The 13,394-nt window shown below is 41.8% G+C and overlaps 1 protein-coding gene across 1 annotated transcript in view; it reads right to left on the minus strand.

Annotated features, from left to right (window-relative positions):
• Nucleotides 1-13,394, minus strand: part of LOC142696293 (DNA-dependent protein kinase catalytic subunit-like) — a gene marked incomplete at its 5' end in the record, with an annotated part of 326,262 nt that overhangs the window by 263,844 nt on the left and 49,024 nt on the right. Inside the window, 4 exons of the mRNA XM_075847621.1 lie at nt 898-1,066; nt 2,100-2,264; nt 2,469-2,615; nt 11,250-11,407. Of these exons, the coding sequence (XP_075703736.1) occupies nt 898-1,066; nt 2,100-2,264; nt 2,469-2,615; nt 11,250-11,407 (639 nt within the window). The remainder of the gene's footprint in view (nt 1-897; nt 1,067-2,099; nt 2,265-2,468; nt 2,616-11,249; nt 11,408-13,394) is intronic.

A 13,394-nucleotide genomic window follows, 5' to 3' on the forward strand; every position in this document is an offset into this window, starting at 1 on the left:
GATCCGCCACTGCTAGGAGCAGATGTAGATTTCGGATATAATTTACCCCAGTATCTAACGAAGAATAATTTATTTCTATTTAGATTTTGGTGTCGAGAGCGGCGAAACGGCCCAAAAGTCACAATTGTTTTGTGCAAACTGCAACTTTTGAGTAACTTGCAACTTTTCTAAGCCAGAAAACTGGTGTAGAAAAGCTGATAAATTCCCCCCATTGAACTCACATTCAGCAAGTATTACTGGGAGGGACACGACAACATGAGAAAAGTCTGAAACGAGATGAAGGTTGTAAACGGAATATCTTTGGATCTAAAATAAGAAAGGATAAAAGTTCTTGCAAATTTTTTTTAACTCCAGGTAACCACTAACAGTAAAAATATTTTTTTTCCATGTCAAAGATGTCAATAGCCTTTATATTGGTTGTCCAATCAGAACAGGCCCTTTACATTAGTCCTACTAGAGCATATGGACATAAAATATGGCATAGTCCCACATGCCGGTGCACGTGTATACGCGGCCTCTTGCAGCTTCCCGCAGCAATAAAAGTAGTTTGCTCGGGGTATCAGCTGCCAGACCCATAATGATCAGCAGATGGGACAATTCTTTTAAGCTTTATTTACAACACAGCCGGAACACCCCTTTAAATGTATAAATTTTCAAAAAGAGAACGTCTAAGGCAATAATAATAAGTGATATCCAATATAACGCCCCAGATATCTAGAACAGGCCACAAAGTCAAAGTTGAGACATTCTGTAACGTGTCCGTGTGTACTTTCAGTCACTACAGATTCATTTTGCTTCATAAAATATTTTGTATGTTTTGTTTTAAAGAATGGCATTGGCATGCAATATACATTAAACACACAGAACTATAAATAATTGAAAAAGTTATAAACTCACCCACAGTACTAATCAGGCTCCAGAGAACCGGCCCCTTTCCCGCCAAAGATAGAAATACCTTGATGATAGCCCTGCTGCAGCTGGACTGCATTTTTGAGCTGTATTGTGGAAATGTTTCTATCTGAACCACAAGGAGGCGCTCAAGAACGGGTGTATATACTTCAGGGATCTAAAGGGAGAGCACAATTTGTGGTTTACATTTCTTAAATTGTACTTTGAAATAGTGACCATCCTTTGAGGACATTTAGTATACAGTCATGTTTCATCAAAAAAGGATTGCTTAATGGGTCACTCCAGTCAAAAACGAAAGAGTCATGGAGATCTACAAGCAAAGTTTCAAGTACCTGAATTGTGCTGTTACAGGGAACTCCTGGTGTTCCATACTAGGCCCCAGATAAAGCCTGAGCTGCCATAACAATAGAGCAGTGCTGTCCCGAGTCGCTTCGTAGTCAGTACATATACAAAACCACATCATTTAAACAATTATGACTATCCCCTGTATGACCCCAGTGATGATTGGACTTGGATAATGGTAAATATGTATGAATACCTCATGTTTTCAGTCAGTCAGGCTCCATGACTTATGGGGCTTGGTTTGTGCACCTGCTCACTAATATCTATGTAAGGAGAGGTAATTAACATGTAGCGGACTGAAATTCATGGAGTCATGAAGAAAGCAGCCACTTAATGCTGCAATATAAGAAATATATAGTAACAGCAAATAACAGGAAGCTCAAAGACTACACAATGTATAGTAAGGAACACATATAAACACCATGTGCTGACTGATTCTTTGCGTTTCTAACCGGACTGCTCCTTTAGGCCTAATTCAGACGAGCGTGTTAAACGTCCGTGGGACGGCCGTTGAAACAGCGGCCGTCCCACGAACCTATGTAATTCAATGTGGCCGTTCACACGGCCTTTGTTTCAACGGACCGTGTGAAGGGTCCGTGCGAAAATAGGACATTTCCTATCTTTTCACGCATAACGCATCCCTCCATAGACTCTCAACTATGGGGGATGCGTGACATCAAGTCCCGCAGAGCTGAGCACGGATGCACTTCGGACGTGAAAACCGGTAGTTTTTCACGTCCGAGATGCGCAGCGCTCGCGTGAATCAGGCCTTAAGTGTAGATTAGGCATTAAATTATAGGTCAGTAAGGTTAATGATTATTATCTGCTTATCAAAAGAAGTTACTTACCGTGTCCATATTGAGCATGACACTTGCAATTGCCTGCAGGAAATTTGGTAGCTGATACACGTTGTCATCTTCTGTCTCCACCTCTGTGAGGTACATTTGCTTGCAACGCTGAATAAGCTCAATATACATAATATCCACATCCTTGGCATTTACTGCTTTGCATGGCTTTAAAGTAAACAAATAAATACAAAGCGGGTATCAAAAGAATTAAACAACGTTTTTGCGGATGTTACAAACTCATTATACGATCACTGTGGTGTGCGTTTACACATTTCTGGGGAAAACCCCTAAGAATATTAGTGTTGAAATAAACAAAAAAAAATAAAAAAAAGTATATGAGGAATAAAATAAATATCAGGAAAATCATACCGCTGCAAAAAGTCCATATCCTCGAATAGCAATAGAGAGTTCCTTGTTGGAAGAATCCATCTTTCTGATGATCTTATAAAACTGTTTCATGAAGAACTGCAACTTGTCTTTGTGAGCTACAGCATCATTAGTAACCAGTAATGCGATCTAGGAAATATGAAGAAAATGAACTTACATGGTGAAAGTCAAACGATAAATCTGTAAAATCAGGATTTACATCGTTTTAAGGTCTGTGTGGGAGCTGTATAATCAAACACCAAAAATTGGATTGGATCCCGTCAATGGAACATGGGAAAACATTTCTAAGGTTTTTCTGGGGGTGGGGTAGGATTACCTGCATTCCCGATTCATCTTCCAATGTAAACAATTACCAGAATGTGACAAGTCCACATTGTACTCACCTCAGCGTATTTGCACAACTGACTTTGCCAACATTGTTTTGAGTATTGACCCACTCCTTAGTGCCGTAATACCTAAACGGTCACTAACTTTTCAACATTTGCATAAATCAATAGTACAAGCAAATATAAGAAACATACATTAACCCCTTAACGACCGACGTATAGTGTTTTTACGTCGGCCGTTCAGGGTAGTTCTTCTGAAGTGCCGCCTTTTCACGTCGGCACTTCAGAATAGCTTTCCCCGCATCGTGCGGGGTGCTGCTGAAGCCCGGGCTGTTAGTAACAGCCTCGTGTTTCAGGGCAACGATCGGAGACCACTAACAGTGGTCTCCGATCATATTTAACCCCTCAGATGCGACACTCAATAGCGAGCAGCGCATCTGAGTGATTTTAGAGGGAGGGGGCTACCTCTCTCACCCCACTGGCATCCCCGTGTGCATCGCGGGTTGCCGATGGGTTCTATGGCAGCCTAACAAAGGCCCCCAGGTCTGCCTTTAGTAACTGCCTGTTAGGCCATGCCAGAGGCAAGACCTAACAGGTGCCTGTCAGTTTTACACTGACCGGCAATAATATACTGCAATACAGAAGTATTGCAGTGTATTATAATAGCGATCAAACGTTTGCACAGTAAAGTCCCAAAGTGAGACTTAAAAAAAAAAAAGTTAAAGATTTAAATAAATAAATATATGTCCCAAGTAAAAACAAAAAAAATAAAAACCCCCACTTTTTTCTTTTACAAAATACTTTATGTAAGTAAAAAGTTACTCATATTTGGTATCTCCGCATCCATAACGAACCCAACTATAAAATGATTACATTATTTAACCCGCACGGTGAACGCCATCTGCGGTGATGAGCAGAAATGGTTATGAAGTCCTTTTGAGATTTCTCCATTTTAACAATGATAGTAATTGCCCACAAAACAAGGCTGCAGACTTTAAACGGCTCTATAAAATTAGACCTCTTCACATCATGTTTTTAGATACACCCACACAAAACATCTCAATAGACGAAACCCTGGTAAAATTCAAAGGGAGGCTTAATATCAAGCAATATCTCCCTGGAAAGAGGGCTCGATATATAAGATGTGCGAAAGCTCTTCCGGCTATACATCTGCTTTTAGGATCTGAGGGCAAGGATCAAAAGCCAAGTCCACTGGGTTGCCCTCCATACATGGGGACAAATGGCAAAATTGTGTGGGAGCTAATCAGCCCATTTCTGCAAAAGGGATATATACTGTACACGGACAATTGTTATACTAGTATACCCCTTTTTACAAGTCTGCAGAGACAAAATATGGGGGCTTGTGGGACCATTCGAAAAAATCTTCCGGGCTTCCCACAAACACTAGGCAGCCTTAAATTAAAAAAAGGGGGAGTTAAGTCAGATACAAAAATATGTTTTTGTTTTAAGTACTATACACTCAGATGCCATCCTGGGAGTAACAGAAAGTGGACCCACCACTCAGAAGCAAAAATCTGCTTGTATTTTAGAGTATAACAAGTATATGGGTGGTGTGGATCTGGCCGACCAAGCTATCCAGCTGTACCTAGTAATGAGGAAGTCGTATGTTTGGTATAAAAAAAATTGCCATCTACCTTTTTCAAGCCACATACAGTTCCTTTGTACTGCGCAAAAAGTCTGACTACTGACACATTCCTCACTTACCAAGAAAAGTAGGCATTAGACCTACCGGTAATTGTATTTCCAGGAATCCATCATGACAGCATCACAGGAGGTTGCTCTATTGACCTCTATAGGGGCAGGAAGACAGAGAGGTTAAAAGGCCCTTCCCACCACCCACTTGGCAGTGGTTTTCAATTACTACACCAGGATGGATGCAACCCTATTTTATTTCTAGGGATAATAACGGACATGTTACTTGCACAAATCAGAATTTCAACAAAGGGAGGGAATGTAAGGGTGCTGTCATGATGGATTCCTGGAAATACAATTACCGGAAGGTCTAATTCCTACTTTCCAGTACATCCCTCATGACAGCACCACAGGAGCAATACCAAATTATAATGCTCAGGGCGGGACTACGGGTTGGAGGACTTTCCGTCCAAAACTTAAATGCGTATCTGACAGAACATCTAGCCTATAATGTTTTCAAAACGTATGATGGCTTGACCAAGTGGCAGCTCTGCAGATTTGGTCCATAGAGGCTTCTCTTCTCTCTGCCCAGGATGCCGAAACTGCCCTCGTTGAATGGGCTTTGATGCCTTGTGGGGCACATAAAATAGTCCTTGGGACTTGTATGCTTCTTGTATGGTAGTTTTTACCCATCTCGCTAGAGCCTTTTGAGGCTTTCTTTCCTCTATTCTTTCCCCCATACAGGACAAATAGATTTTTGTCTAGTCTCCAGGAGGAGGTTCTATCCAGTTACTGAAGAATTGTTCGCCTGACATCCAGGCAAAGGAATTTTTCTTCTTGTTGGTCTTTAGGATCTGGACAAAAGGAAGGTAGAATTATTTCTTGTTCCCTATGGAAGGCAGTAGATACCTTCGGAATAAAGGAAGGATCTAGCTTTAGAAATATCTTGTTTTCTTGTACTTTTAGGTAGGGTTCTATGACCGACAGAGAGAGATTGGATTTCTCCAATCCTTCTTGCTGTAGTAATAGCGACTAAGAATGCAGCTTTTAGAGTTAAAAAATGCATACTAATTGTGTCGAGCGTCTCAAAGGGGGGGGGGATCGCAAAGAGCCGTTAACACTACTTTCAAATCCCAGGTAGGAACCGATTTCTTTAGGGAAGGTTTCAGTTTAGAGACTGCTTCAGTGAATCTTCTGATCCACCGATGTTCAGCTAAAGGAGTATTGAAAAAATTACTTTTAAAAAGGTACTAGGGCCAAGCCCTTTTTTGAATCCGGATTGTAGAAAATCTAGGATTTTCGTAATGTTGGGAGTAAAGGGGTTAAGAACAGAATTTCTTCCAAATTTTTTGATAGATTTTTTAGGTAACTTCTTTATGACTTGATAAGATAGTTGAAATAACCTCTTCTGACAGACAATGGTTTCTCAAGATCTGCCTTTCAGGACCCAGACTGACAACTTCAGAGTTTCTATTCCCTGAAAGAATAAGGGACCTTGGGAAAGAAGATTCTTCTTGACTGGGAACTTGATAGGGTCTTCCAGTGCTAGGTACTTTACGATTGGAAACCAGCTTCTTTTTGGCCAGTAGGGAAGAATAATGAATAGCTTTGTCAAATTTTCTTAGTACCATTGGTATTCGAGGAAACGGAAGAAAGGCATAGGCCAGATCCATGTCCCAGGGTTGGGACAATGCATCTACCCCCAATGGGTTGGCTTTGAGATTTAGGGAGAACGACGTCTCTACCTGGGAGGTTTTCCTTGTGGCAAACAGGTCTATTTGTGGATAACCCCATCTTTGGGTTAAGAACAGAAAGATTCCCTGTTTAGGGACCATTCTCCAGGGTTTACTTTTTCCCGACTCTGGAAATCTGAGCCTTTTAGGTGGACTGCAGAGACTGATCGGACATTTTCTTCTGCCCAACTGAAAATTTGTGTAGAGAGGGCCTGAAGAAGTGTGTGTTTTGTTCCCCCTTGATGGCGAAGAAAGGACACAGCTGCTGTGTTCCCCGATAAAACTCTTACATGCGTCCCTTTTATGATGGGTGAAGCTCTTATAAGTGTCTCCCATATGGCTTTTAGTTCTCTGAAGTTTAAGGACATCATCTTTATCTGAACAGGCCATGTGCCTTGAAAGTGCTTGTCTTGGATTACCGACCCCCAGCCGTGTTTGCTGGCATCTGTGGTAATTACCACATAAGGAGAAGTTCTCCAGGGGACCCTTTGCTTATGTTGTTTGTGCAGAGCCACCAATGGAGAGATGATTTCACTGTTTCGGAAATCTGAATCCTTGAATTCAAGGAGTCCTGTTTTCGAAACCCAATGGGACAGGATCAGATTCTGTAAGGGTCTGGAGTGAAATTGACTCCATGGAATAGATTGGATGCAAGACGTCATCATTCCCAACATTCGCATTCCTTCCCTTACGGAACAGGAGCTTTTCCTCCAAAATGTCCTCACTTCTGTCAGTAGAAGTATTTGTTTCTCTCTTGGGTGGAAGGACTGTTGAAGGGAAGAGTCTAGTAGCACTCCTAAGACGACCTTCTGTTTTTGGGGAGGAAGACTTGACTTCCGGAAGTTGATTATCCATCCCAATTCCTGTAGGGAAAGAACCTGTGACCGATGACGGTTTAAGATAGACGGAGTATCTGCTGTCAACAGGAAATCGTCTAGATATGGGATAATTACTATGCCCTGACTTGTTATGAATGCCATAATCTCTGCCATAATTTTTGTAAAAATTCTGGGGGCGGAGGAAATGCCGAAAGGGAGGAAGACAAACTGGAAGTGGAGAATGGAAGGACCGTTCTGAATCGCGAATCTGAGGAATCTCTGGTAAGCGGGGTGGATAGGGACGTGATAGTACGCATCCTTTAAATCGATCGTACACATTGATGCCTCTTCCCTTATTAGAGGAATAGTCGATCTGATAGACTCCATCTTGAATTTTCAATATTTTACCCATTAGTCCAGGACCTTGAGGTTGATTATTGTCCTGTAAGAACCATTTGGTTTCTTGACTAGGAAGATCTTTGAATAGTGGCCCTTGAATTTTTCGTTATGGGGAACTGGAGTAAATGCTCTCAATTTGAGCAGTTCCTGGACGATCCCGGTTTAGGATCTGATGAAGGTCTTTTGCTTGGTACTTGGTTATTAGAAATTTCTCTGGAGGAATGGAGGAGAATTCTAATTTGTACCCTTCTTTTATAATCTTTAGAACCCAAGGGTTCTGGGTTATTCCGGTCCATTTGGAATACAATTGTAGGAGTTCCCCCCCCCCCCCCCACACTCTTGGCATCATTGCTTTGAGGGCTGAAATTAGTTATTGGGGTTAAGGAGTTATCCTCGACCCCTTCCTCCCTTGGGGTAACTCCAGCGACCGGACTTCCCTTTCCTGCTGTAGTTCTGTAAGGTTGACTCCCTCTGTTGACGAAACCTCCGAAACGGAGGTTTTTTTGGGGGGTTTCTCTTCTGGAAACCCCTTTTTCCTATCCACTGCGTTCTCCAGCATGTTATCCAAGAGAGGACCGAACATCAGAGAACCTGTAAAGGGGATAGAACACAACTTGTTCTTGGACTACGTATCTCCTGACCACATCTTGAGCCATAATGCTCTTCTAGCAGCATTTGAGAGAGCTCCATTCCTGGCAGCAAATCTAATGGATTCCGCTGAAGCGTCTACCAAGAATCCGGTTGCCATCTTTAGTAAGGGTAGAGATTCTAATAGATCTTGTCGTAATGTCTTCATCAAATGGGTCTACAACTGGTTTAACCATATAAACACTGCTCTTGCTACCGACGTGGCCGCGATATTCGTAGAGATCAAAGCGGATGAAGATTCCCAAGCTCTTTTCAGCAGCCCGTCTGACTTCCGATCCATGGGGTCCTTCAACTGAGAGGAATCTTCAAATGGGATTTCAGATTTTTTTTTAGCAACCCTGGCTATTGGGACATCTACTTTTGGGATCTCATCCCAAAGTTTAGTGTCTTCTGGATCAAAAGAGAAGTCTGTTTTTAAATTCTCTTGAAATGAAGAGCCTCTTTTCCGAATCCTCCCATTCAGTCGTTACCATTGTCTTGAGATTTTCGTTTACCGGAAAAATCGTTGTTTTCTTTTCCGTTAGGCCCCCAAACATCTCATCCTGGATGGTATGGGGTTGGTCTTCTTTGGGAATATCCATGGTTTCACGTATTGCCTGGATTAAGGTATCAGACATCTCAGAAGAGAACAATTTTTTTCTCTTGAGTAGATGAAGTTGAAGGCAAGAGTTCTTCTCCTTCTTCTAACTCACCCTCCGATAAGTAATAACACTCCTGCTCCGAGTCAAACTCCTGTAGATGGAGGGCAATATTTTTGATCCACTTCAGTCTGTGGCCTTTTTGCCCGTGAGTGTGAGGGAGTTTCTTGAGGAGGGGCGAGGGAGGCTACTGACTGACTCACTTCTTCGCGAATCATAGCCCTAAGTTCAGACATAAATGTCGGTTGTTCCTCTTTTAGTAATTTTGCAATACAATCCTGACAATTGTTTCCTACGTGACTCTGGCAATTTTTTCGCACAAGTCGCACATTTTTTAACCTTCTTTTTATCAGTTTGTCTCTGAGAGGAATATTTATCCTAGAGAAAACAGAAGGCAGGTAAAGTATGATGTACTTGCATAAGGAGTCATAACCCTTACCCCAAGAGTGAGACTCACGTGACCCTGGGACATATCCGGAATTCCTTCAGAACGAGGAAGTTCCATTCCACAACAGGTAATAGACAATGCAATATCCAATCCCCAAGATATAAATCCAAGTTAGAGGTATCAGCTCTACATACCTGTGCGTGTCCCTTTAAATGCGGGCGTTTAGAATTTCCCGCCTTCCAAGATGGCTGCGGACCGGAAGTAGCCCGACGTCATTTGCGGTCGCGGCTATTCGATTGTGGTGCGGCCCGCTACGAGGATGTTTTGCCGGCGCTTCCAACCATATGGAACTGCCGGTCCCAGCCTGGTCACGCAGCCAGGCCGAAGCCTGCTTGGGAATCCCGTACCCCACACACTACCGGAATCCTGCCTAGGATTCCTAAGGTAAGTGTTTTAGGTTGGGAGCTAAGGGACCTCTCGTCAGAGGGGTATTAGCCTAGGCTTTAGGAGGAATAGAAGGGGGAGTGCACGGACTCCCCGACCTTGCCCCCTGCCCGAGTTTTCTCCTGCAGCACCACAGGAGCGACGTCTCTCTGCTCCTGACCCTGTAGGGACAGGAAGAACACTGGCAAGTGGGTGATGGGAGGGGCCTTTTAACCTCTCTGTCTTCCTGTCCCTATAGAGGTCAATAGGGCAACCTCCTGTGGTGCTGTCATGAGGGATGTACTGGAGAAAATGATTTAGGACCTCTTGTTTAAAAAAATCTCCCCCTCACATCGACCAGATTGTGAAGATGCTAAAAGACTCACAGAGAGGCATTTTTGGTCCTCTATTCCCTCAACGGAGAATAGACAATATCCCCGAAGAGCATGCCACGTGTGCTCTAAGAGGGGCAAAAGAAGTGACACTAGCTATTTTTGTCCAGACTGCCCTTCAAAGCCAGCCCTATGTATCTCTGAATGCTATAAAATTTACCACACAGGCATAATTTTTAAAATGTTTTCCTTTCTCTTTCATTATGGATCTCAAACTAGCGTTTTTAACTTCAATATTGACCTCTTATTGAAGAAATTACTGCTGCTGCGTCCCTTGCATCGGCACACACCATGCCCTGTAATTAAAATTGTGGAAAGCAGGAGGAATTTCCTGGGTCTGCTAGAATGCAGCGCGTGTGGCCGTATCCAGAACCCATTCAGATGAGAGCAGAGACTGGTGAATGAGATCGGAGGATGAGTCCGGGGCTGCTTTAATACAGAAGAACTTATGCCCAGAACAAGGAGGGTAACGCAGCTACAGCCCATTGCCCCATTTTCAGTACTAGCCCTCCATGCCTCAGCCAGGGGAAGAGGACAGCATGGGAGGAGAGATAATGCCTGCTAGAGAGCAACCAGCAGAAACAGCTTCCAGGTGTACCTGAGGGACCAGAAACAACTTGACCAAGAAGAGGGGAGGGGAATTTTATTTACTGCTTCCATGTTGTTTTCTGTCCCCAGTAAGGGAAACTCTTCCGTCAGTGCTATTGTAGAGGTGCTAGCACAAATGTATCCAGATGTAAATACCTGTACAGTAACATACTAAAATAATAAAATAATCAACTAAAATGCAGAAGCCTGCATATGAAGAGACTATTATTGTTTAGTGATTGCTTCTAAAGCAAGGACTTATACCCAAGATGTTGTGGGTTTTATTTAGGACTGAGTAAATTCTCTAGCATAGAAGGTTCTTGTACAATATATGTACTTTACTCAATTGTTTGTAAAGTCTGATATTAGCATGGGGCTCCTCTGTTGCCCTTTATAAATATTTTGGGGATGGACGATGGGATAACACCAACTCAATGAGAAAGGTTCATGATATTATGTTTTTAGATGTTTTTAACCTGTGCGATTTTGTGGATTTATGAATTTAAAGAATAGTATCATAATGGATACAGTATATTGGAGTGTGACTATTCTGTGATAAAGAAGATCTTATCTTAAATTGACTTTGTAAACCAGGAGAAAAAAAATAATTAAATTCATATTTCTAATAACAGTGCCACAGGACATTCAACTCATTCTACAGTAGCATGCAGATCATCCATTAAAATTATTAACTGCAAAAAATGTTGAAACTAAATTGCCATTCAGTTCCGGTCATAGGGTTAAAATACACACATACTTGCTTCAGAAAGGAGTCCAGAGCAGAAAATGCATTTTTCTTCATTTCATGATTTGAGTGGCCGCACCACTTGGATATTACTTCAAAAACAGTCTGATAGGAGTCCATGAGATAGGTACTAAACTGGGAAGCATGTTGAGCCAGAAGATTTAGGCCAGCTGTAATTCATAGAAGTCAATATATTGATTAAAACAAAATGTAGATAAATGACAATAAAAATGGGTAACAGCAGTAATATACAACGGACATCCCGCAACAAGGGCAGGATAAAGGAGAATTCTAAAGTCGACTGGTAACACCTAAGATGCCATGGTCAATACATACAAACTACGGCTTCTAAGCGGTTGGAATGAGGGGGCTAACTTTGAAACTGCAATTGCGAAGTGTCGATGGTTTACCATGGCAGCCAGGCCCTGACAAAGGCCCCCAGGCTTGCCTTGGCAATATGCCCATTAGGTCAATACTTAAGTCAGGGCTAAGTAGATTGCCAGCAGAGATAAACAGACAGGCATATTACATTGCAATACTTTAGCAAAAAATATTAAGTTGAAGTCCCCCTAGTATGGGAAAAAAGTTAATATAAAAAAATATTACCATAAAATGTGCTATTCATTTGCAAAGGTCTAAAATATTTTTTTAAATGTTAACAAACATATTTGGCATTTTTGAAATCGTGACAACCCATAGAATAAAGTTAACATATTATTTATCCCGCATAGAGAATAATGTATAAAATAAAGAATAAAAAAACAATAAAATATTGACATGAATGTTAAAAAATTTTAATGCCTGTATTATTTGGACTATAAGACGCACCCAGGTTTTAGACAACAGAAAAAAGGAAAAAAAGTCATATTTTACTACTTTTATGAAAAGTCTTCTAAGAACAAACTATTCATTAAATAAAATAATTTGTTCGATTTCATTACATTCTGAGAGCCATAACTTTTTAACTTTTATCTTTTCATTGTTTGAGCGGTGTGTGAGGACTTATATTTTACGGGACGAGCTGGAGTTGTTTTTTTTTTTTACTAGCAACATTTTTGGTACATACGATTTTTTTATCACTTTTAATTTCACTCTTTAGCACTATGGTGACCAAAATAACAATTCTTTTTTATGCCGTTCACTGTGCGGGTCTAATAATGCTATATTGTAATAGTTCGGACTTTTATGGACACAGCGATACAAATTTTTTTTATTTTTTACATTGTGCTTGGGGAAAAAATGGGAAACTGTTTTTGGTTTTTTTGAACTTTTAATATTTTTTTACACTCCTGAAAATGTATCTAACTTTCATTAGATCGCTGGTACAATACACTGCAATACATGGATGAGTTACGGAAAACACGTAACTTGCTGAGCTACGCTGTTTCCGTAACTCCCATAGTAGTGAATGGAAGTTACAGAAGTAGTGCAGCATGCTACGCGGTTTCCATAACGACTATTCACTTCTATGGGAGTTACGGAAACAGCGTAGCTCAGCGAACACTCGGCTGTTTCCATAACTCCTGACCATCTGACCAGGAAGTGGCCGGGAGACAGCGGAGCAGAGTAAGCTAGAACGGGGTTTAGGGGGTCCCGTTCTAGAGATAGATTTGGGTTCCACCTCTGGGACCTGCACCTATCTAACATTTATGACATATCCTGTGGATATCCTAAGAAAAAGCATGGTTGAACAGCAGCACACGTCTCCCAAGTTTCAATCAATATGTTCTTTTATTGGTAAAACATCCACTAAAAAATGGCAATGTTTCGACCTGTGACAAGTGGAGGGTCTTTCTCAAGCCTGTGGATATGTCATTAATTTCTTTCATGGGAAGACCATTATAAATGGCGCAGTCACTATTGACCGTGGCATTTAACAAGTTAAATTGCCAGGAACAGCGCCATCGCTGTTCCTGGCCGTTAGGGCAGCGTGTCCGCTGTAATACATAGCTGACACCTGCAGTGTATGGTGCAGCCTCAGCGCGTGAGCCTGCTCCGCTCCAAACATCATTCTCCACACCCCACGATGTGCCGGCACCTCACGGACTGGGAAAGGGATTAAGTAAGAAGCGTTCAGGGGGCCTGGCGCTGCCGGGTCGCTTGACTGCTGACTATGAGACGCAGAGACTTTTTAGCAAGTTTATTCTTGCTAAATAC

Source organism: Rhinoderma darwinii (genome assembly GCF_050947455.1).
Source record: "Rhinoderma darwinii isolate aRhiDar2 chromosome 5 unlocalized genomic scaffold, aRhiDar2.hap1 SUPER_5_unloc_50, whole genome shotgun sequence".
NCBI lineage: Eukaryota > Metazoa > Chordata > Amphibia > Anura > Rhinodermatidae > Rhinoderma > Rhinoderma darwinii.